Source organism: Oncorhynchus mykiss, chromosome 12 (genome assembly GCF_057628025.1).
Source record: "Oncorhynchus mykiss isolate SJ-2025 chromosome 12, ASM5762802v1, whole genome shotgun sequence".
NCBI classification, from domain to species: Eukaryota; Metazoa; Chordata; class Actinopteri; order Salmoniformes; family Salmonidae; genus Oncorhynchus; species Oncorhynchus mykiss.
In genome coordinates, this window is record NC_143033.1 from 64,357,775 (window position 1) to 64,382,773 (window position 24,999).

Genomic DNA, 24,999 nt, shown 5'->3' on the forward strand with positions numbered 1-24,999 from the left:
AGCATGTGGTAAGGTAAACACACCTTCAGCACCTTTCTCCCGCTCCTCCTCTTCATCAGTGTCATCCAATAGGGGCTGCCTGCTCTGTGAGTCTCTGCCCCTCACAGACTCCACCTCCCTGCACTTCCACTGTGGGAAGGATGGGGGGAAGACTAGCAGGAAAAAATAGCTGAGGGGAAAGTGGGGGAAAAGGAAGAGTCAAAAAGGGGGTGAAGGGTTCAGATAAACTGACAGAAAAGGAGAGTAATCCTTTCCCACTCACCTAACAACACATTAACTTATCACATCCACATTGTTTATGGGACCGATCAGGGGTGAAAGCATACCGAACAAAAATATAAACGCAACATGCAATTTCAACAATTTTACTGAGTTATTGTCCATATAAGGAAATCAGTCAATTGAAATAAATTCATAAGGCCCTAATCTATGGATTTCACCTGACTGGGCAGGGGTGAAGCCATAGGTGGGCCTGGGAGGGCCACCCACATGGAAGCAAGGCCCACCCAATCAGAACGTGTTTTTCCCCACAAAATGGCTTTATTACAGACATAAATACTCCTCAGATTCATCAGCTGCCCGGGTGGCTAGTCTCAGAATCAGAAGATCCCGCAGGTGAAAAAGCCGGATGTGGAGGTCCTGGGCAATGGCTGGCATGGTTACACATTGTCGGCGGTTGTGAGGCTGGTTGGACGTACTGGCAAATTGTGCACAACCTTTTAGAGAAATAAGCTTTTTGTGCGTATGGAAAATGTCTGGGATCTTTTATTTCAGCTCATGAAACATAGGACCAACACTTTACATGTTGCGTTTATATTTTTGTTCAGTATAGAACTCATTTCTTCCCGGTATGGGACCTCCTGTGTGTGCATGCGCTTGTCAAACTATCACTTAAAAGGGCTCCTTTACTAGACTACCGACACACGCTCATCCACTCACAACATATTTCCAGCCTCCAAACTGGTGAATGGAAAGAGACATCGGTTACACAAAACGCTCAAAAAATGTAATGACATTTGGAGAATTGATGCACCCACTGCTGTCCTCGCGCGTCTCAGCCACTCATCTCTGCCTTGGCAAAATGTTAGTGTTCTCGTTGAACCACATTGCAGTTTTGAGCGTAGGTTATACCACCATTCGCAAATGTTTCATGCCTCTGACGTACGGTAATGATAAATAATGGCATAAAAGCCTAAAGTTTCATTTACATTTGCTTGAATTATTGTGATAGGCTCATGTTTCTGGTACAGCGTACCCCCACTATTTATTTTGCCAGTACGCCGTACCGAACTACCTTACATTCACCCCTGGGACTGACCTGATCACCATGGCTACAGGGACGACCAGCATGATGAGCAGCGTGTTCCTGGGTGAGAGGCCAGCCTGCGTGAGACCAGAGTACAGCAGAGCCCCGGCCACACCTGCTCCACCGGTGCCCGAGCCCCAGCCCCCCAACACATCTCTAAGAAGGCGGATAGAAAGAGACACGGGGTGAGAGTGTCGGAAAAAAACTATTGAGAGGGGTTTGAGTGAGAATACCTTTTATGTAAAAAAAAAGAGCTGCAAAGTAAACAACTTACAGAACTGTTAGTAAATCAGGGAGATAGTCTACCTGCTAAAGAAGACAGTGAGAGAGAGGAAGGAGAGCTCTCCCAGTCCAGCGCTCACACTGGCAAAGATCACACCTAAAAGATACACAGTACTTTAATATGGATGCAAATATGTACTCTAATACGATACACATAATAATAGGGTTTCAAAAATGGTTAAAATACCGTCTCACAGTATATCGAGTAAGGGTGAAACAATTGTAATACAGTGCCTTATGAAAGTATTAATTTCCCTTGAATATTCCACATTTTGTTGTTACAGCCTGAATTCAAAATGGATTAAATAAAATAAGTAATACCCCATAATGACAAACTGAAAACATGTTTTTAGTAGTGACTGGGTGTATTGATACACCATCCAAAGTTCCAAAGAAGGCTTCCTTCTTTTCACTCTGTCAATTAGGTTAGTATTGTGGAATAACTACAATGTTGTTGATCCATTCTCGGTTTTCCACTATGTCAGCCATTAAACGCTTTAACTGTTTAAAAAAAAGTCACAATTGGCCTAATGGTAAAATCCCTGAGCTGTTTCCTTCTTCTCTGGCAACTGAGATAGACATTCTTCCTATGTTTGTAGTGACTGGGTGTATTGATACACCATCCAAAGTGTAATGAATAACATCACCATGCTCAAAGGGATATTCAATGTCTGCTTCTTTTTTTACCTATCTACCAATAGGTCCCCTTCTTTGCGAGGCATTGGAAAATCTCCCTGGTCTTTGTGGTTGTAATTCACTGCTTGACTGAGGGATCTTACAATTATCTGTATGTGTGGGGTACAGAGACGAGGTAGTCATTAAAAAATCATGTTAAACACTATTATTGCACATAGAGTGAGCCCATGTAACTTGTTAAGCAAATGTTTCCTCCTGAACTTGCCATAACAAATGGGTTGAATACTTATTGACTCATGACATTTCAGCTTCTAATTTGTAATGAACATAATTCCACTTTGACATTTTAGGGTATTGTTTGTAGGCCAGTGACAAATTCTCAATTCAATACATTTTAAATTCAGGCTGTAATACAACAAAATGGAAAAGGGGTGTGAATACTTTCTGAAGTCACTGTAAGTTCTGCCTTTCTTGTGAGTTGAAAGGGTCTATCTGGGATTGGTACATTATTTTTAAACTATATACAGTATATAGCCATGGATTCTTGAAGAATACTTATAAATGCTTCATGAGCTTAGTTCAACTGTCCTAACCCATCAAAACCCCAAATGTAAGTCTGTTTTACTCCATTGTTGGTAAAATATATCATTGTAAATAAATAAGGTTAAGATTCAAAACATGGTTAAAACTACAGCGCCTTCAGAAAGTATTCAAACCCCTCGACTTATACCACATTTTTGTTATGTTACAGCCGGAATTCAAAATGTTTCTCACCCATCTACCTCATAATGCCAAAGTGAAAATATGTTTTGACATTTTTGCAAATATATTGAAAATGAAATACAGATACATCTAATTTACATAAGTATTCACACCCCTTTGCTATGACACTCCAAATTGAGCTCTGGTGCATCCAATTTCACTTGAACATCCTTGATATGTCACAACAACTTGATTGGAGTCCACCTGTGGCCAACTCAGTTGTTTGGACATGATTTACAAAATAAAAAAACTATATAAAAAGGTCCCACAGTTGACAAGCTCATGTCAGAGCAGAAACTATACCATGAAGTCCAAGGAACTGTTCATAGATCGTCGAGATTTGTGATGAGGCATACATCTGGGGAAGGGTATACAACTATTTCTAGAGTGTTGAAAGTTTCCAAGAGCACAGTGGTCTCCATCATTGCGAAACTGAAAAAATATGGAACCACCCACTCTGCCTAGAGGTGGCCGTCTGACCAAACTGAGCAACCAGGCAAGAAGGACCTTGGTCAGGGAGGTGACCAAGAACCCAATGACCACTCTGACAGAACTACAGAGTTCCTTGTCATAAATAGGAGAACCTGCCAGAAGGACATTCGGTCTCTAGAGCACTTCACCAATCTGGGCGTTTATAAGAGAGTGGCCAGACAGAAGCCACAACTTAGAAAAAGGCACGACAGCAAATCAAATCAAATTTATTTATATAGCCCTTCGTACATCAGCTGATATCTCAAAGTGCTGTACAGAAACCCAGCCTAAAACCCCAAACAGCAAGCAATGCAGGTGTAGAAGCACCTGCACACCTGGAGTTTGCAAAAAGACATGAAAGACTCAGATCATAAAAGAAAGGATTCTGTGGTCTGATGAGACAAAGAATGTACTCTTTGACCTGAATGCAAAGCACCATGTCTTGAGAAAAGGATATTTGAAATTGGATGACAACTTGTTTTTAACCAAGAAAGAATAATTTATAACTGACTTTTTCCAACATAACATAGGTTATGCAGATCCCCTTATTGTATGGGACACTTTTAAAATGTTCCTTTAGAGGACATGCAATTCAACACTCATCTTTAAAAAAATAGCAATTTAGGTCAAGAGTTCATATTAACAAAGGAAATAGCAGGACTAACAGTACAGATAGATAGCAATAAAAATTGTACCATAGAGGCACAGAATATGTGGAAAACAAAAACAAATAGGAACTTATTCAAGAAAAATCAAGTGTAATATATTATAAAAAAATAAAGCGAACTGCTAAAAGCTTGGAACACCTGTATCTGGGGAGTTTCACCCATTTTTCTCTGCAGGTCCCCTCAGGTTTAAGTCTGGGCTCTGGCTGGGCCAATCAAAGACATTCAGAAACTTGTCCTGAGGCCACTCCTGTGTTGTCTTAGCTGTGTGCTTAGGGTTGTTCTCCTGTTGGAAGGTGAACCTTCTCCCCAGTCTGAGGTCCTGAGAGCTCTGGAACAGGTTTTCATCAAGGATCTCTCTGTATTTTTTTTCAGTTAATCTTACCCTCAATCCTGACAAGACTCCCAACCCCTGCCGCTGAAAAACATCCCCACAGCATGATTCTGTCACTATCACGCTTCAACGTAGGGATGGTGCCAGGTTTCATCCAGACGTGATGCTTGGCATTCAGGCCAAATGGTTCAATTTTGGTTTCATCAGACCCGAGAATCTTGTTTCTCATGGTGTGAGAGTCTTTAGATGCTTTTTTGAAAAACTCCAAGCGGGTAGCCATGTGCCTTTTACTAAAGGAGTGGCATCCGTCTGGCCACTCCACCATTAACACCTGATTGGGAGTGCTGCAGAGATGGTTGTCCTTCTGGAAGGTTCTCCCATCTCCACAGACGAACTCTAGCTCTCTGTCTGAGTGACCATCGGGTTCTTGGTCACCTCCCTGACCAAGGCCCTTCTCTCCAGATTACTCAGTTTGGCCGGGCCGACAGCGCTAGGAAGATTCTTGGTGGTTCTAAACTTCGTCCATTTTTGAATGATGGAAGACACTATGTTCTTGGGGACCTTCAATGCTGCAGACATTTTATGGTACCCTTCCCCAGATCTTTGTGTTGACACAATACTGTTTCAGCGCTCTACGAACAATTCCTTTAACCTCAAGGCTGGGTTTTTGCTCTGACATACACTGTCAACTGTGGAACCTTATATCGAGAGGTGTGTGCACCTTTCCAAATCATGTCCAATCAATTGTATTTACCACAGGTGGACTCCAATCTAATCCTAGAAATATATCAAAGATGATCAACAGAAACAGGATGCACCTGAACTCAATTTCTTGTCTAATAGCAAAGGGTCTGAATACTTATGTAGATAAGGTATCCGTTTTTAAGTTGAAATAAATGTGCTAAAATGTAAAAACCTCTTTTCGCTTTGTCATTATGGGGTGTTGTCTGTAGATTGCTAAGGATTTAATTTTTTTTATTTAATACATTTTAGAATAAGGCTGTAACGTAACAAAATGTGGAAAAAGTCAAGGGGTCTGAATACTTACCAAAGGCACTACACACACACACACACAATCAGTCAAAAGTTGACACACCTGTCATTGCCAACAAAGGGTATATATCAAAGTATTGAGATAAACTTGTTATTGTTATTGACCAAATACTTATTTTCCAACATAATTTGCAAATAAATTAATTAAAAATCCTACAATGTGATTTTCTGGATTTTTTTTCCCTCATTTCGTCTGTCATAGTTGAAGTGTACCTATGATGAAAATTACAGGCCTCTCATCTTTTTAAGTGGTAGAACTTGCACAATTGGTGGCTGACTAAATACTTTTTTGCCCCACTGTATGAGCCCTGTATCAACAGGTATAATAAACAGATATATATAGAAGGTTGAATATATTATTATTACCTGCTAGATCTACTCTCTCTTTTATATTATGACATTTCAGCTAGATCTACTGTCTCTATTATATTATGACAGACCAGCTAGATCTACTGTCTTCATTATATTACAACAGACCAGTTGTATCTACCGTCTCCATTTCACTTTTGCCATTGATGTGGTCCTGCCCTCTCCTCAACAGCCTCAAATAGGCTATTTCATGTGGGTTGGGGTGGGGCGGCAGACACACGCATCTCACATTTCATGACATTACATGTTTATATATTGCTTCTAAAATTTCAATTTCATATCACAAATAATATTTTATATTATTAATTTCAAACAAGGGTATTAGCATGATAAGAACTTACCAGTCCAAAACGATGTCCTCTCCCGTTCAAAAAATATCCCTCCACAATCGCTAAATGAAGCATCCTACAACAATCTCTGTCTCACTTTCCCAATCAATTTATTCTAAAATTGTGTGTACATCTGTATATCTAGACTTAGATTTAGCTTTCCCTGACTTAGTCGCCATAATGATTGATATATAAACAGCTGAATCTGCGCGTTTACCAAACAATGCAGTGCGTAATATGCGTAGCTCCTTCCGGTATGAAACTTCAATAGCGAAAGACTCTCGTTAAGCTGGAGCTTACTACATGGGTTGGTCTTGCAACACATAAACATGGCATATTGCTGTTTAGCTCAGCTCATTGGCTATCTACCCAGCTAGATTTCAAGACGATCAGTGGTCATTGGGTTAAAAGACAGTCAATCAACGAAACAGCAGGCAAATCATTGGTGCACAATGATGTCATGACTTGTTGTCTTCAAATCAGTTTCTTTCAGTCAATACGTCCCGCGAAATGGCCCATCACGTTTGATTGTGTTACAAACAAACCAGTTGATTGCAGTGAAACCAAACATGACTGGAAAAGTCACGTTCTTTGTGGGTTATTTACCTGGAATTTGTTGTCGAAAATGGAATGAGACGGAATTCACGACACGGTTCACAAAATGTTATCAAACAAAAGATAATTCATTGTGTAACAATGAGCATTGGAATTGCAAACAGACGAAGATCGTCAAAGGTAAACTATTTATTTTAATGCAGTTTGTGATTATGTTACGCCTGTGCTGGTTTTAAAAAATGTTTTTATGGGGCTCTATGCTCAGATAATTGCATCGTATTCTTTCGCAGTAAATCCTTTTTTAAATCTGACAACGCAGTTGGATTATCAAGATTCTAGGCTTTCGATACATGTGAGACACTTGTATTTTCATGAATGTTTAATATGACTATTTATGTAACGATCAACGTATGTTGTGGAATTTCAGCCCGCTAGCGGGTTCCGTGCGCAGAGAGGTTAATATACACATGACTGAAAGGTTGCTGGATTGAAACCCTGAGCTGACAAGGAAAAATTGTCGTTCTGCCACTGAACAAGGCAGTTAACCCACTGTTCCCAGGAACCACTGCTTTTAAATCAGGGCAAGGTGACTGGAAACATGACCGAATACAAACAGTGTAGCTATTCCCTCCGCAAGGCAATCAAACAAGCTAAGCGTCAGTAGAGACAAAGTAGAGTCGCAATTCAACGGCTCAGACACTAGAGGAATGTGGCAGGGTCTACAGTCAATCACGGACTACAAAAAGAAAACCAGCCCCGTCACCGACCCCAATGTCTTGTTCCCAGACAAACTAAACAACTTCTTTGCTCGCTTTGAGAACAATACAGTGCCACCGACACGGCCCGCTACCAAAATCTGTGGACTCTCCTTCACCTCAGCCAATGTAAGTAAAACATTTAAACGTGTTAACACTCGCAAGGCTGCCGGCCAAGACGGCATCCCTAGGCAAGTCCTCAGAGCATGCGCAGACCAGTTGGCTGGTGTGTTTACGGACATATTCAATCTCTCCCTATCCCAGTATGCTGTTCCCACATGCTTCAAGAGGGCCACCATTGTTCCTGTTCCCAAGAAAGCTAAGGTAACTGAGCTAAAAGACTATCGCCCCGTAGCACTCACTTCTGTCATCATGAGGTGCTTTGAGAGACTGGTCAAGGATCATATCACCTCCACCCTACCTGACATCCTAGACCCACTCCAATTTGCTTACCGCCCCAATAGGTCCACAGACGACGCAATCGTAATCACACTGCCCAAACCCATTTGGACAAGAGGAATACCTATGTAAGAATGCTGTTCATCGACTACAGCTCAGCATTTAACACCATAGTACCCTCCAAACTTGTCGTTAAGCTCGAGACCCTGGGACTCGACTCCGCCCTGTGCAACTGGGTCCTGGACTTTGACTGGCCACTCCTAGGTGGTAAGGGTAGGAAACAACATCTCCACCCCGCTGATCCTCAACACTGGGGCCCAACAAGGGTGCGTTTTCAGCCCTCTCCTGTACTCCCTGTTCACCCATGACTGCGTGGCCATGCACGCCTCAAACTTAATCATCAAGTTTGCAGACGACACTACAGTGGTATTCTTGTTTACCAACCATGACACGACTGCCTACGGGGAGGAGGTGAGGGCCCTCGGAGTGTGGTGTCAGGAAAATAACCTCACACTCAACAAAACAAAGGAGATGATCGTGGACTTCAGGAAACAGCAGAGGGATCACCCCCCTACAAACATTGACGGGACAGTAGCGGAGAAAGTGGAACGTTTTAAGTTACAGGGGGGAACACATCATGGACAAACTGAAATGGTACACCCACACAGACAGCGTAGTGAAGAAGGCGCAAAAGCGGGTAGTGAGGTCTGCACAACGCATCACCGGGAGCAAACTATCTGCCCTCCAAGACACCTACACCACCCGATGTCACAGGAAGACGAACAAGATCATCAAGGACAACAACCACCCGAGCCACTGCCTGTTCACCCCGCTATCATCAGAAGGCGAGGTCAGTACAGGTGCATCAAAGCGGGGACCGAAAGACTGAAAAACAGCTTCCATCACAAGGCCATCAGAATGTTAAACAGCCATCACTAACAATGAGTGGCTACTGACTTAAATCTCTAGCCACTTAAATAAGACAAAAAATTGGATGTAATAAATGTATCACTAGTCATTTTAAACAATGTTTTCATACCCTGAATTACTCAGCTCATATGTATATACTGTACTCTATACCATCTACTGCATCTTGCCTATGCTGTTCGGCCATCGCTCATCCATTTATTTATATGTACATATTCTTATGAATTACTTTACACTTGTATGTATAAGGTAGTTGTTGTGAAATTGTTAGATTACTTGTTAGATTCTACTGCATGGTCAGAACTAGAAGCACAAGCATTTCTCTACACTCGCATGAACATCTGCTAACCATGTGTATGTGACCAATAAAATTGTATTTGATTTAGGCTGTCATTGTAAATAAGAATTTGTTCTTAACTGACTTGCCTAGTTAAATAAAAATGCTTAATTAATCACCTAAATCAGCTATTAACAGAACTGCTGACTGGCTGATAGATGTGTCCCCATGGTTACCATATCAGCGAGATAGTGTCTGGTTTCAGGGGAAATGTCAGAGCTGCAATGTTCTAGGAATTAAAATAGTGATCAATGATCATATCTCAAATGTTTCCATCCCCATTCACAAACATAGGCCTACACACACACACACACATTACCCAAAACGCTTATCCACATGGTAGAAGATAAGGACACCACAAGGAAGCTTGCAATCGCTGTTGCAACGCATACCAACACTCGGAAACTGTGGACAAAAACACAACCTCCAAATTGACATGTGCACTCAAATTGGCAAACCTTCGCAAACTCAAACAAACTGGTAATGTAGGATAATATTGTTTCTGTATTATGTTATGATTAGCAAAAGCTAAGATACAGCCATTGACAACATCTTATTACAATGTTCCTTTACTGTAAGAAAAAGTATTCAAAGACAACTGGGAAAGCACCATCTGTCCTTCTCTTACCCATAAGGGAGATTGTGGACGAAGAATGGAGCAGAAAACTTGATCATGAGAGTGGGAAGAATATCAGCCAACAAAACAGCCTTGGAGAGGTGGACAGAGAGGTCACACACATGTTAACCAGGCAGGATCAGGCTGGTCACTTTAATAAATGTTTACATACTGCTTTACTCATTTCATATGTATATACACTGTATTTTAGTCAATGCCACTCCGACATTGCTCGTCCTAATATTTATATATTTCTAACTCCATTCTTTTACTTTAGATTTGTGTGTATTGTTGTGAATCGTAAAATATTTCTGCACTATTGGAGCTAGGAACACAAGAATTTCGCTACACCCGCAATAACATCTGCTGAATAAAATAACATTTGATCACACACACTTTCACAGCTGCAGTGCATCTCTATTTACCGCGGTAGAAACAGGGCTGCAGTCGTAACGACTTATTTTTCCACCTTCAACGTCCAAGGCAACTGTGGATGGGGTCTGAAGAAGAAGGACATGGAGAGAGAATGAAAGAATATTGCCAATATAGTACTTTGATACTAACAACAGATACAAATGCTATGGTGATACAGCATTCTACAACCCATTCTTACAGGCGATGTGGAGTTGTGAGACCCTTGTTGTTTTAAGATGTCATGGGCTGCACTCAGCATCACCACGTACGCAAAGTTATTGCACAACCCCAGCAACCTGAAGACAAGGGTCAGGAGGAAAGGTGGGAGACACAATGTTGAATTTCAAATCATTAATTTCTATTGCCTGCATTTCAGAACATTCAGTGCAGGGGAGGGGGCATGCAGAGATGATGATAAGTATCAGTGGGCCAATGAATGATAGCAAGTTCACTGAGGCTACGCAATGATGTTGTAGGGCAAACTGAGGATAAGATGTAGCCAGCCTTCCTATGTAGATTAAGACACCCCGAAGCCAGTGCAAGATATGGCTTGGAAAACGTACCTCAATCTAGGTATGACAATTGCGTTGTACTTCGAATTGTCCCAACTGCTACACCGAGTAGAAGGAACGACTGCTAGTTTTTGTCCTCATGCTAGCTAGCAGAAGCCACTTTAGAATTCCATAATGGCTGCTGTGGCTACATACATACTTATTGCTGGGGCCAGACAGAATCTACAAGGAGGGGTTTAGTCAGTCTTTACAACATATAGTGCCTTCAGAAAGTATTCACACCCCTGGACTTTTTCCACATTTTGTTGTGTTACAAAGTTTAAAGATTAAAATGTATTTAATTGTCCTTTTTGTCAACAATATACACAAAGTATTCTGTCATGTCAAAGCGGGGGGGACACTGATATAAACTACTTAACCAAAAGTATATGGACACCTGCTCGTCGAACATCTCATTCCAAAATCATGGGCATTAATATGGAGCTGCGGGCACTTGAATCCATTCATCCACAAGAGCATTAGTGAGGTCGGGCACTGATGTTGGGTGAATAGGCCTGGCTCGCAGTCGCAGCAATTCATCCCAAAGGTATTCGATGGGGTTGGAGTCAAGACTGTGCAGGCCAGACAAGATCTTCCGCACCGATCGACAAACCATTTCCCTATGGGACCTCACTTTGCGCACGGAGGCATTGTCATGCTGAAACTGTTGTCACAAAGTTGGAAGCATAGAATGCATGCTGAGATGTTAAGATTTCCCTCCACTGGAACTAAGGGGCCTAACCCAAACCATGAAAAATAGCCCCAAACCATTATTCCTCCTCCACCAAACTTTACAGTTTGCACTATGCAATGGGGCAGGTAGCGTTCTCTAGGCATCCGCCAAACCCAGAGTTGTCCGTCGGACTGCCAGGTGGTCAAGTGTGATTCATCACTCCAGAGTCCAATGGCGGTGAGCTTTACACCACTCCAGCTGATGCTTGGCATTGCGCAAGGTGATCTTAGGCTGGTGTGAGGCAGCTCGTCCATGGAAACCTATTTCATGAAGCTCCCGACGAACGGTTATTGTGCTGATGTTGCTTCCAGAGGCAGGTTGGAACTCGGTAGTGAGTGTTGCCACCGAGGAGCTATGCGCCTCAGCACTTGGCGGTTCCATTCTGTGAGCTTGTGTGGCCTACCACTTCGCAGCTTAGCCGTTGTTGCTCCTAGATGTTTCCAATTCACAATAACAGCACTTACAGTTGACCGGGGTAGCTCTAGCAAGACAGAAATTTGACAAACTGACTTGTTGGAAAGGTGGAATCCTATGACGGTGCCATGTTGAAAGTCACTGAGCTCTTCAGTAAAGCCATTATACTGCAAATGTTTGTCTATGGAGATTGCATGGTTGGTTGTGTGCTCTATTTTATACATCTGTCACCCACGGGTGTGGCTGAAATAGCCAAATCCACTAATTTGAAGGAGTGTCAAAATACTTTTTTATTTCCCGGGTAAGTCTCTAAGAGTTTTCAAATCTGGATTGTGCAACATTTGCCCATTTTGTTTTCCAAAATTCTTTAAGCTCTGTCAAATTGGTTGTTGATCATTGTTAGACAACCATTTTCAGGTCTTGCCATAGATTTTCCTGAAAAACTGCCCAGTCCTTAATGATTACAAGCGTACCCATAACATGATGCAGCCACCACTATGCTTGAAAAATATGTATTGGATTTGCCCCAAACATAACTTTGTTTTATTAACAAAAAGTGATTTGCTTTGCCACATTTTTTGCAGTATTACTTTAGTGCCTTGTTGCAAACAGAATGCATGATTTGGAACATTTGTATTCTTTACAGGCTTCCTTATTTTTACTCTGTCAATTAGGTTAGTATTGTGGAGTAACTACAATGTTGTTGATCCATCCTCAGTTGTCTCCAATCACAGCCATTAAACTAACTGCTTTTAAGTTACCATTGGCCTCATGGTGAAACCCCTGAGCGGGTTCCTTCCTCTCCGGCAAATGAGTTAGGAAGGATGCCTGTATCGTTGTAATGACTGGATGTATTGATCCACCATCCAAAGTGTAATTAATAACTTCAACATATTGAATGGATGCTTTTTTTTTTTTTTTACCCATCCAAGAATAGGTGCCCTTCCTTGAAAGGCATTGGAAAACCTCCCTGGTCTTCGTAGTTGAATCTGTGTTTGAAATTCACAGGCTCAACTGAGGGATATTACAATTATCTGTATGTGTCAGGTACAGAGATGAGGTAGTCATAAAAAAAAAAAAGTTAAACACTATTATTGCACACAGTGAGTCCATGCAACTATGCGACTTGTTAAGCAAATGTTTACTACTGAAATTATTTAGGCTTGCCATAACAAATAGGTTGAATACGTACGCATTGACTCAATACAATTCAGCTTTTCATTTTTAATTACATTTGTTTAAAAAAATGTTGGAAAACATAGCACTTTGGAGGTGCTCATGAGTGGCGCAGAGGTGTCACGACCGACCCTGGTTCGATCCCAGGCTGTACCACAACCGGCCGTGATCGGGAGTCCCATAGGGCGGCGCACAATTGGCCCAGTGTCGTCCGGATTAGGGGAGGGTTTGGCCGGCATTGTAAATAAGAATTTGTTCTTAATTAACTGACTTGCCTAGTTAAATAAAGGTTAAATAAAATACAATTATGGGGTGTTGTGTGTACGCCAGTGACAACAAATCTCAAATGAATCCCTTTTAAATTCAGGCTGTAAGAACAAAATGGGGAAAAAGTCAAGGGGTGTGAATACTTTCTGAAGGCCCTGCAGCTTGCCTGCCCTATTCCATCGAGTACTTAACATGCGCACCAATTATTCAATATTCAACTGATTATGGCGTAAGGCCGGCGAGTATGGAAGTCGTCATGTAAACACCTTACTCTGTTTATCTATATCGACGTAAGGTCATAATCGACGTAAACATACGCCGATTAAAACACTTGGTTTTATGAGCAATCTTTCGAATTATTAGCACATATTAACAGTTTAATCGGCGATACACTGGTGCATTTGCGCGAGTGAAGTGAGTTAGGAAAAACATATATATGCATCTTATAAATTGTTTTTACATACAAACTTCATACAGTGTGTCCGAAATCCGAATCAAATAGTCTACGCAAAAACAACATGGTCACTGTGGTAGAATGTTTCTTGATTGGCGACTTTCTGCATTTATCAAAAGTCCCATCAGCAGCCTGATTTCACGTGTCGAAGCATGTAAACACAATTTAAACAAACTATTGTACTAACCTGACTATCCACAGTAATCGCAAGATTGTGTGCATGTAACCGTGTTCACTGTAGCTAGCTAAATAGGTTTGATTCAAATAACGTTACATTTAAAGAAATGAAACACTGGTAGCTAGGGTCGTTTCTGATTTCACATCACATTCACCACAGTAGAACATCCCAAAACTAAACTCACCAAAAACCAGTCCAATTTCTCCAGCGCGAGCTACGACCTGCAGACAGTAGAGAGACGTGGTGTTAATAAAATAACAAAATAAAATATAAATAGTGAAATAGCCTACTAGCTAGCCATCCACACAGCAGTGTTATCTGTCTGATCGGTGAAACAAATCATAAGTGTGACACACGATTTACCTTCACTGTCAGATGGCATATCTGGGTCTGCATTGACGCTGACTGCTTGGTCCATGATTAAAAACGAATTAAATCGATTATTAAACAGCAGCTACATAAACAGCTATCTAACGTTATTCTTACACAGCTGTCCGATTAGCTAGCAATCTAGCTAGCTACTTCCTCAATGTTATCTTGTGGTGTTCCGCAAATTTCCATACGTCACAGATTTGACAGCATGTTTTACAGAACTTCGGGCAGACAGAAAAATGTTATAGCTGTTATATGTTATAATTGACTAGTATAAAACGTTTTTCTTATCGCTTAAATTTTGGTTCATAGGTGTTTACGACATTGCAACTTCGGACTGATTCAAGGAAAACAACAAACATCGCGTGTAGCAGCGAAATATCCCCCCCTTGAAAATACTACAGCGCACTGCTGGTTCCACATATTGCAAGTGGAGTACCACAGTATGTATGAGTAATAATACTCATAAAACCTAGAGGTCAAACAAGGAAATGGTTCCAATCGTTTTTCCACAATTCATTTTTCCATAGGGAATTTTAAAACACTTAAAATAAGGGCTATATTTTGTATAGACTTACCCTGACATGACGTTTTGATAACCATGAGTATCTCTCTAGGCCAAGGTTACTTATTTTTTTACAAAAAACTTCTCAGCTGCAGATGTAATGATGTCCAGCTTCTTGGACACTTGTGCAATATAATTAATAACTGACTGTAGTTCACATACACCTCAGCCAAATACAATTTAACTCAGGGAATTTTTACTAGGATTAAATGTCAGGAATTGCGAAAAACTGTCTTAGGTCAGTTAGGACCACCACTTTATTTTAAGAATGTGAAATAGTAGAGAGAATTATTAATTTCAGCTTTTATTTAGTTCATCACATTCCCAGTTTGTCAGAAGTTTACATACACGCAATTAGTATTTGGTAGCATTGCCTTTAAATTGTTTAACTTCGGTCAAACATTTCGGGTAGCCTTCCACAACCTTCACAGTTGGGTGAATTTTGGCCCATTCCTCCTGACAGAGTTGGTGTATCTGAGTCAGGTTTGTAGGCCTCCTTGCTCACACACGCTTTATCAGTTCTGCCCACAAATCTTCTATAGGATTGAGGTCTGGGCTTTGTGATGGCCACTCCAATACCTAGACTTTGTTGTCCTTAAGCCATTTTGCTTTGGAAGTGTGCTTGGGGTCATCGTCCATTTGGAAGACCCATTTGTGACCAAGCTTTAACTTCCTGACTGATGTCTTGAGATGTTGCTTCAATATATCCAGATAATTTTCCTACCGCATGATGCCATCTATTTTGTGAAGTGCACCAGTCCCTCCTGCAGCAAAGCACCCCCACAACATGATGCTGCCACCCCCGTGCTTCACGGTTTGGAAGGTGTTCTACGGCTTACAAGCCTACCTCATTTTTCCTCCAAACATAACGATGGTCATTATGGCCAAACAATACTATTTTTGTTTCATCAGACCAGAGGACATTTCTCCAAAAAGTACGATCCCCATGTGCAGTCGCAAACCGTAGTCTGGCTTTTTTATGGCGGTTTTGGAGCAGTGGTTTCTTCCTTGCTGAGCGGCCTTTCAGGTTATGTCGATATAGGACTCGTTTAACTATGGACGTAGATACTTTTGACCCGTTTCCTCCAGCATCTCCACAAGGTGCTTTGCTGTTGTTCTGGGAATGATTTGCACTTTTCGCAACAAAGTACGTTCATTTCTAGGAGACAGAATGAGTCTCCTTCCTGAGCGGTATGACGGCTGCATGGTCCCATGGTGTTTATACTTGCGTACCATTGTTTGTACAGATGAACGTGGTACCTTCAGGCATTTGGAAATTGGTCCCAAGGATGAACCAGACTGGTAGAGGTCTACAATAATTTTTCTGAGATCTTGGCTGATTTCTCTTGATTTTCCCATGATGTCAAGAAAAGAGGCACTGCATTTGAAGGTAGGCCTTGAAATACATCCACAGATACACCTACAATTGACTCGATTGATGTCAATTATCCTATCAGAAGCATCTAAATCCATGACATCATTATCTTGTATTTTCCAAGCTGTTTAAAGTCACAGTCAACTTAGTGTATGTAAACTTCTGACCCGCTGGAATTGTGATAGTGACCGATAAGTGAAATAATCTGTCTGTAAACAATTGTTGGAAAAATTACTTGTGTCATGCACAAAGTAGATTTCCTAACCGACTTGCCAAAACATGTTAACAAGAAATTTGTGGAGTGGTTGAAAAACGAGTTTTAATGAATCCAACCTATGTGTATGTACATTTCTGACTTCAACTGTAAATGCTACAAAATCCACCTTCTTCACAATAAGTGTATCTAGATCAGTTGATTGACGTATAACATTTGCAACTGATTGAGGTGCATCCAACGCCACATCTTCTCCAACACTGTGGCCTCTTGCCCCTTGACACCTCAACCTCTTTCACCATAACAGGGCACTGAAGGAATTCAGGAATATAATCCCCACCACAGTTGCAACATTCAATAACGTCTGCAAACACTTGACACATGGCCAAACGTTTTACACTTCTTGCATTGCATCGGGTTTTGCACAAACACTCTCACAAAGTATATTATACAGTGCATTCGGAACAGTATTCAGACTCCTTGACTTTTTCTACATTTTATTACATTGCAGCCTTATTCTAACATGTATAAAAAAATATTCCCTCATCAATCTACACACAATACCTCATAATGACAAAGTGAAAACATGTTTTTAGAAATTTTAGCAAATTTATTACAAATAAAAAACAGAAATACCTTATTTACATAAGAATTCAGACCTTTCCCTATGATAATTGAAATTGAGCTCAGGTGCATCCTGTTTCCAATGATCATCCTTAAGCGGTCTCTTCAACTTGATTGGAGTCCACCTGTGGTAAATTCAATTGAATGGACATGATTTGGAAAGGCACACAGCTGTTTATATAAGGTTCCACAGTTGACAGTGCATATCAAATAAAATTAAATCAAATTTTATTGGTCACATACACATGTTTAGCAGATGTTAATGCGGGTGTAGCAAAATGCTTGTGCTTCTAGTTCTGACAGTGCATGTCACGTTCTGACCTTTATTTCCTTTGTTTTGTATTTATTTAGTATGGTCAGGGCGTGAGTTGGGTGGGAAGTCTATGTTTGTTTTTCTATGATTTGTGTATTTCTATGTTTTGGCCTAGTATGGTTCTCAATCAGAGGCAGGTGTCATTAGTTGTCTCTGATTGAGAATCATACTTAGGTAGCCTGGGTTTAACTGTGTGTTTGTGGGTGATTGTTCCTGTCTCTGTGTTTGCACCAGATAGGACTGTTTTTGGTTTTCCACGTTTATTGTTTTGTAGTGTTCGTGTTTATCGTTTTTTCATTAAACATGAGTAACCACCACGCCGCATTTTGGTCCGCTTCTCCTTCACAACAGGAAAACCGTTACAGTGCAACAATATCTAACAAGTAATATCTAACAATTTCCCAACAAATACCAAATTCACACAAATCTAAGTAAAGGAATGGAATTAACAATATATAAATATATGGATGAGTAATGTCAGAGCGGCATAGACTAAGATACAGTAGATAGTATAGAATACAGTATATACATATGAGATGAGTAATACAAGACATGTAAACATTATTAAAGTGGCCAATGATATCAAGTCTGCGTATGTAGGCAGCAGCCTCTCTGTGCTAGTGATGGCTAACAGTCTGAAGGCCTTGAGATATATGTTTTTTTTTTCAGTCTCTCGGTCCCAGCTTTGATGCACCTGTACTGACCTCGCCTTCTGGATGATATTGGGGTGAACAGGCAGTGGCTCTGATGGTTGTTGTCCTTGATTATCTTTTTTCCCTTCCTGTGACATCGGGTGCTGTAGGTGTCCTGGAGGGCAGGTAGTTTCCCCCTGGTGATGCGTTGTGCAGACCGCACCACCCTATGGAGAGCTTTGCGGTTGTGGGCAGTGCAGTTGCCGTACCAGCCAGTGAAACAGCCCAACAGGATGCTCTCAATTGTGCATCTGTAAATGTTTGTGAGGGTTTTAGCCTACAAGCCAAATTTCTTCAGCCTCCTGAGGTTGAAGAGGCGCTGTTGCGCTTTCTTCACTACACTGTCGGTGTGGGTGGACCATTTCAGTTTCTCAGTGATATATACACAGAGGAACTTAAAACTTTCCACCTTCTCCACTACTGTCCCATCGATGTGGATAGGGGGGTGCTTCCATTGCTGTTTTTTGAAGTCCACGATAATTTCCTTTGTTTTGTTGATGTTGACTGAGAGGTTATTTTCCTGACACCACACTCCCAGAGCACTCACCTCCTTCCTGTAGGCTATCTCGTCGTTGTTGGTAATCAAGCCTACTGCTGTTGTGTCGTCTGCAAACTTGATGATTGATTTGGAGGCATGCATGGCCACGCAGTCATGGGTGAACAGGTGTTGAAGGAATTTTGTCAATATTGACTAAATAATGTATACATTGGGCATAGAGTTATAACTCACAGAGTTATATGTTGTCTGTTAAGGAATATGTTGGTACATAGGCAAAGAGGAAGGGTCAACAGACAACTTGTGACCACAGTGAAACTAACAACAGGAAATATGTCTGGTCCCCAACCAGGGTGGGGAGAAACCGTTGGGTGTGCAGTAGATTGTGTAACATATGGTAGCAGAAGGTATGTGTTGGAACGGAATTGAAAAACAGCTTTGTCATGGTCCAGGAGGAGGATAGACATTTTCGTAAGACATGATGTAATGTGGGATATATAAAACTGATGTACTTTGTGATTATGTTCAGTACTCTCGAGAATAAACGCTATTAATTGATTTTGAGACTGATCTCTGTCCATTTTATGCAAATAAGTATCTTACACATTCTTAGAAACGGACAGAGTGTTTTAATTGAATTGGTTAACATATAGGAATACAATTCCTTTAACAACAGGGAGTACAGGAGGGTGCTAAGCACGCAACCTTGTGGTGTCTGTGGGGGCACTTCCTAAGGCTTCCACTAGATGCTAACAGTCTTTAGAACCTTGTTTGATGCTTTTACTGTGAAGGGGGGCTGAAAGAGAGGGGGATGAGCCAGGTGTCTGGCAGAGTGCCATGGGCTTGTGACGTGCGTTCATGTGAGAGTTACCTCGCGTTCCATTGCTTTTCTACAGTCAAAGGAATTTTCCAGTTGGAACATTATTGAAGCTTTATGATAAAAGCATCCTAAAGATGTCACATTCTGACCTTAGTTCCTTTGTTTTAGTATGGTCAGGGCGTGAGTTGGGTGGGTTGTCTATGTTAGTTTTTCTATGACTTCCTATTTCTGTGTTTGGCCTGGTATGGTTCTCAATCACAGGCAGCTTTCAATCGTTGTCCCTGATTGAGAACCATACTTAGGTAGCCTGTTTTCGATTGTGTTTTGTGGGTGGTTGTTTTCAGTCTTTGTGTGTCTACACCAGACAGAACTGTTCCGGTTGTTTCTTTGTTATTCAGTGTTCAGTTTACTTTATTAAAAAGATGAACACGTACCACGCTGCGGATTGGCCCTCACCTTCTTCCCAAGACAGCCGTTACAAAAGATTGATTCTATACTTCGTTTGACATGTTTCTACGACGTGTAATATAACTTTTTAGACTTTTCGTCCGACCTTTCGGCTGGACCTGCCCGCATTTCGTGAGTTTGGATTTGAATCCTACAGACGAAGATCCATAGATGTGACATTTACAAAAAAAAGAGATATACATGAACAATCATTATTGGACACCCTTTTTCTATAGTGAACCGGTTTCACAAGCTTTCCACGCGCTAATTAACAATCATCTTAAATTTAAAGATAGGCTCTCGTGGAATAACCGTTTATGTGCACCACTCAGAATGGACGGACAAGCGCACAACCTTTCTGTTGCTGATGAAAATCGCAGAAATGTGGGAAAAAAACGTAAAACAAAACTAAAAGAATGGAAAGACAGGCAAAGGAAGATCTTACGGGATGCGTGAAAACCCTATACAAATAGTAAGGGTCAAGAAAAAACTGGGTAAATCTGTCCAAATGAGGTATGTGGAAGAACCGTATATCAAACAATCAAGCTAGCTAGCTATAGAGTACAGTAACTAACATGTATGTTGTGAGTTGTCTAATTTGTAACTATAGAGAAAACATATTAGCTAAAGTTCGTTGGCTAATAACTCATACATTATCGTTACAAATGCTATTGCTAGATTATAGAAGAAACATAGCTAGCTACTTTTTCTCCATCCACCGGGTGATTCGACATGGCTACAGTAGCTAGCTAGTTACACTGTGTCCTGCAGGGAATAGCGTGTTCCACGACGTGCAGAAAGGAGTGTGGAAAGTGACTGATGAGCGCAAGCTGCATCTGTTCAACAGTTTCTACACTGTCCCATACGAAAAACAACAAGCGTTGATTCTCTCCGGCTTAGAACAGGTTAGAAATAAGACAAAACGCCTATTATTATAATAGCTATATTGAACACTTGCATAGTTTAACTTTGACAGTAATGATACGTACATTAACGTTAACTCTAAAAGTGCTGTGTTACACAATGGTGCAATACAAACTCATTCTGTGTATAGATTGGGAGTGTTTTGTAGTTCCATGGTATGTTCACATTGAGGGCTTCATTTTAAATGAGACTAAGATTTCATGACTCAACTTTTAAGAAAAGTCATCAGTGCTAAAGTTGATAGACCACCTTTAAATGAACCTCCATACAAATGAATTAACTACATATTGCATTTAAGTTATTTACATGAAGGGCATCTGTACTTGAAAGTACTTAAAACATCATATCAGGTGTTAAAAAAGGACATCTTACAAGAGTCATGCAAAATGTCACATATACTGTTCTTCCACAAACTGAAATCATCACTGGAGATATACTGTTCTTCCACAAACTGAAATCATCACTGGAGATATACTGTTCTTCCACAAACTGAAATCATCACTGGAGATATACTGTTCTTCCACATTCTTAAAATTAAAACGGCAATAAAAAAAGTATTTTTTGAAATGACAAAAAAATATAAATTGTTGTTGGAAGATATGGGTATGGTAAATTATTTGTCAACCATAAAACACCTAATGTGGTACACACAATTAATAATATAAAAATAACTGATTATCTTAAAATGGAAAAATTGTCACATATATGGTTCTTCGTCTGTAGGATTCATTTGTGAACTGAACGCGCTAACAAAAGGAGGTATTTGGACATAAATTATGAACTTTATCGAACAAATCAAAAAAAATTGTGGAACTGGGATTCCTGGGAGAGCATTCTGATGAAGATCATCAAAGGTAAGTAAATATTTATAATTATATTTCTGACTAATGTTGACTCCACAACATGGCGGATATCTTAATGGCTTGTTTGGGCTCTGAGCGCTGTACTCAGATTATTGCATGGTGTGCTTTGTAAAGTTTTTTTGAAATCTGACACAGCAGTTGCACTAAGGAGAAGTTTATCTAAAGTTCCATGTATAATAGTTGTATCTTTAATCAATGTTTATTATGAGTATTTCTGTAAATTGATGTGGCTCTCTGCAAAATCACAGCATGTTTTGGAACTACTGAACATAACACGCCAATGTAAAATTACATTTTGGGATATAAATATGCACTTTATCGAACAAAACATACATGTATTGTGTAACATGGAGTCCTATGAGTGTCATCTGATGAAGATCATCAAACGTTTGTGGTTAATGTTATCTATATTTCTGCTTTTGTTTACTCCTCTCTTTGGCTGGAAAAATGGCTGTGTTTTTCTGTGACTAGGTGCTTACCTAACATAATCGTTTGTTGGGGTTTCACTGTAAAGCCTTTTTGTGGCTGGATTAATGAGAATTTTATCTTTAAAATGGTGTAAAATACTTGTATGCTTGAGGAATTTTAATTCTGAGATTTTTGTTGTCTTGAATTAGGCGCCCTGCACTTTCACTGGCTGTTGGCGGGGTGGGACGCTACCGTCCCACATTTCCCAGAGAGGTTAATGATGAGCTTGGAGGGTACTATGGTGTTGAATGCTGAGCTATAGTCAATGAACAGCATTCTTACATAGGTATTCCTCTTGTCCAGATGGGATAGAGCAGTGTGCAGTGTGATGGCGATTGCATCGTCTGTGGACCTATTGGGGTGGTAAGCAAATTGAAGTGGGTCTAGGGTGACAGGTAAAGTAGAGGTGATATGATCCTTGACTAGTCTCTCAAAGCACTTCATGATGACAGAAGTGAGTGCTATGATAGTCATTTAGTTTAGTTACCTTTGCATTCTTGGGTACACGAACAGTAGTGGCCATCTTGAACCATGTGGGGACAGCAGACTGGGATAGGGAGAGATTGAATACGTTCTTAACACAGCAGCCAGCTGGTCTGCGCTTGCTCTGAGGACGCGGCTAGGGATGCCGACACGGGGCGGCAGAGTTAACACGTTTAAACGTCTTACTCATGTCGGCCACGGAGCAGGAGAGCCCACAGTCCTTGGTAGCTGGCCGCGTAGGTGGCACTGTGATATCCTCAAAGCGGGCAAATAACGTGTTTAGCTTGTCGAAAAGCAAGACGTTGGTGTCTGCGACGTGGCTGATTTTTATTGTGGTCCGTGATTGTCTGTAGACCCTGCCACATACGGCTTGTGTCTGAGCCATTGAATTGCAACTCCACTTTGTCTTTATACTGATGTTTTGCTAGTTTGATTGCCTTGCAGAGGAAATTATTAGTCTGTTTGTATTCTGCCATATTCCCAGTCACCTTGTCATGGTTAAATGCGGTGGTTCGCGCTTTCAGTTTTGCGTGAATGCTGCCATCTATCCACGGTTTTTAGTTAGGGTAGGTTTTAATGGTCACACTGGGTACAACATCTCCTACATCTCCCAACCGTCTCAGTGTACACTTCAATATTATTCTCTGAAGCTACCCGGAACATATCCCAGTCCGAGTGATCAAAACAATCTTGAAGCGTGGATTCCGATTGGTCAGACCAGTGTTGAATTGTCCTTAGCACGGGTACTTCCTGTTTGAGTTTCTGCAAATAGGAAGGGAGGAGTAAAATGGAGTGGTGGTCAGATTTGACAAAAGGAGGGTGGGGGAGGGCATTGTATGAATCCCAGAAGTTGGAATAACAATGGTTGAGTTTTTCCAGCGTTAGTACTACAGTCGATATGCTGAAAGAATTTAGGTGGCCTTTTCCTCAAATTTGCTTTGTTAATATCCCCAACTACAGTAAATGCAGCCTCAGGATATATGGTTTCCAGTTTGCATAAAGTCCAGTGAAGTTCCTTGAGGGCCGTTGTGGTATCGGCTTGAGGGGGATATACGTTGCTGTGACAATAACCAAAGAGAATTCTATTGGGAGATAATATGGTCGGCATTTGATTGTGAGGTATTCTAGGTTGGGTGAACAAAAGAACTTGAGGTCCTATATGTTATTACAATCATACCTGTCGGCGGGATGAACTGTGTATCCAGATGGCTGGACCGACTCCGACAGTATTTCCAGAGAGAGCCATGTTTCCGTGAAACAGAGTATGTTACAATCCCTGATGTCTCTCTGGAAAGAAACCCTGCCCTGATCTTCTCAACTTTGTTATCCAGGGACTGAACATTAGCGATTAATATACTCGGAAGCAGTGGGTGGTGTGCGTGCCTCCTAAGTCAGACTAGAAGACCTATTCGAGTCCCTCTTTTTCACCGGCGTTGTTTTGGTCAGCCCCTGGAATCAGTTCAATTGCCCTGGGTGGTGGGAACAAAGGATCAGCTTCGGGAAAATCGTATTCCTAATCGTAATACTGGTAGTGCTGGTGAGTTACCGCTGCTTTTATATCCCAAAATTCTTCCCAGCTGTATATAATAACACATAACATTTTCTTGGCTAACAATGTAAGAAATAATACATAAATTCACAAAATACTGCAAAGTTTCCTAAGAACTAGAAGCGAGGCAGCCCTCTCGGAACCATCTTATCTCAATATCAGAGCAAAAACCAAGCTATGAGGTCGAAGGAATTGTCCGTAGAGCTCTGAGGCAGGATTTTGTCGAGGCACAGGTCTGGGGAAGGGTACCCAAAACAGTTCTGCAGCATTGAAGGTCCCCAAGAACACAGTGGCCTTTATCATTCTTAAATGGAAGAAGTTTGGAACCACCAAGACAGGAAGGACAACCATTTCTGAAGCACTCCACCAATTAGGCCTTTATGGTAGAGTAGCCACAGACGAAAAACACTCCTTAGTAAAATACACATGACAGTCCGCTTGGAGTTTGCCAAAAGGCATCTAAACGACCCTCAGACTATCATAAATACGATTCTCTGGTCTGATGAAACCAAGATTGAACTCTTTAGCCTGAATGCCAACCATCACATCTGGAGGAAACCTGGCACCATCCCTACGGTGAAGCATGGTGGTAGCAGCATCATTCTGTGTAGATGTTTTTCAGTGGAAGGAACTGGGAGACTAGTCTGGATCAAGGGGAATATGAACGGGGCAAAGTACAGAGAGTTCCTTGATGAAAACCTGCAATAGGACAACGACCCTAAGCACACAGCCAAGACAAAGCAGTGGCTTTGGGTCAAGTCTTTGAATGTCCTTGATTGGCCCAGCCAGAGCCCTAACTTGAACCCGATTG

The 24,999-nt window shown here is 41.1% G+C and overlaps 1 protein-coding gene across 24 annotated transcripts in view; it reads right to left on the minus strand.

The window, feature by feature from the left end:
- The window catches only part of cln3 (CLN3 lysosomal/endosomal transmembrane protein, battenin), a 175,591-nt gene that overhangs the window by 11,919 nt on the left and 138,673 nt on the right, over nt 1-24,999 (minus strand). For 5 of the 24 annotated variants that reach the window (XR_016485176.1, XR_016485177.1, XM_090192941.1 and 2 more), the window contains exons 1-9: nt 14,347-14,792; nt 14,168-14,204; nt 10,410-10,506; nt 10,222-10,296; nt 9,809-9,888; nt 9,500-9,585; nt 1,613-1,685; nt 1,319-1,462; nt 24-169 (exon numbers count right to left, since the gene is read on the minus strand). Coding sequence is in view for 22 of the 24 variants with exons in the window: in XM_090192941.1 (XP_090049067.1) it covers nt 24-169; nt 1,319-1,462; nt 1,613-1,685; nt 9,500-9,585; nt 9,809-9,888; nt 10,222-10,296; nt 10,410-10,506; nt 14,168-14,204; nt 14,347-14,401 (793 nt within the window). In the remaining 2 variants the exon portion in view is untranslated. Of the gene's footprint in view, nt 1-23; nt 170-1,318; nt 1,463-1,612; nt 1,686-2,275; nt 2,374-9,499; nt 9,586-9,808; nt 9,889-10,221; nt 10,297-10,409; nt 10,507-14,167; nt 14,205-14,346; nt 14,807-24,999 lie in introns of those variants that run through there. The other 19 variants (XM_090192949.1, XM_090192947.1, XM_090192950.1 and 16 more) reach the window with 14 other exon arrangements.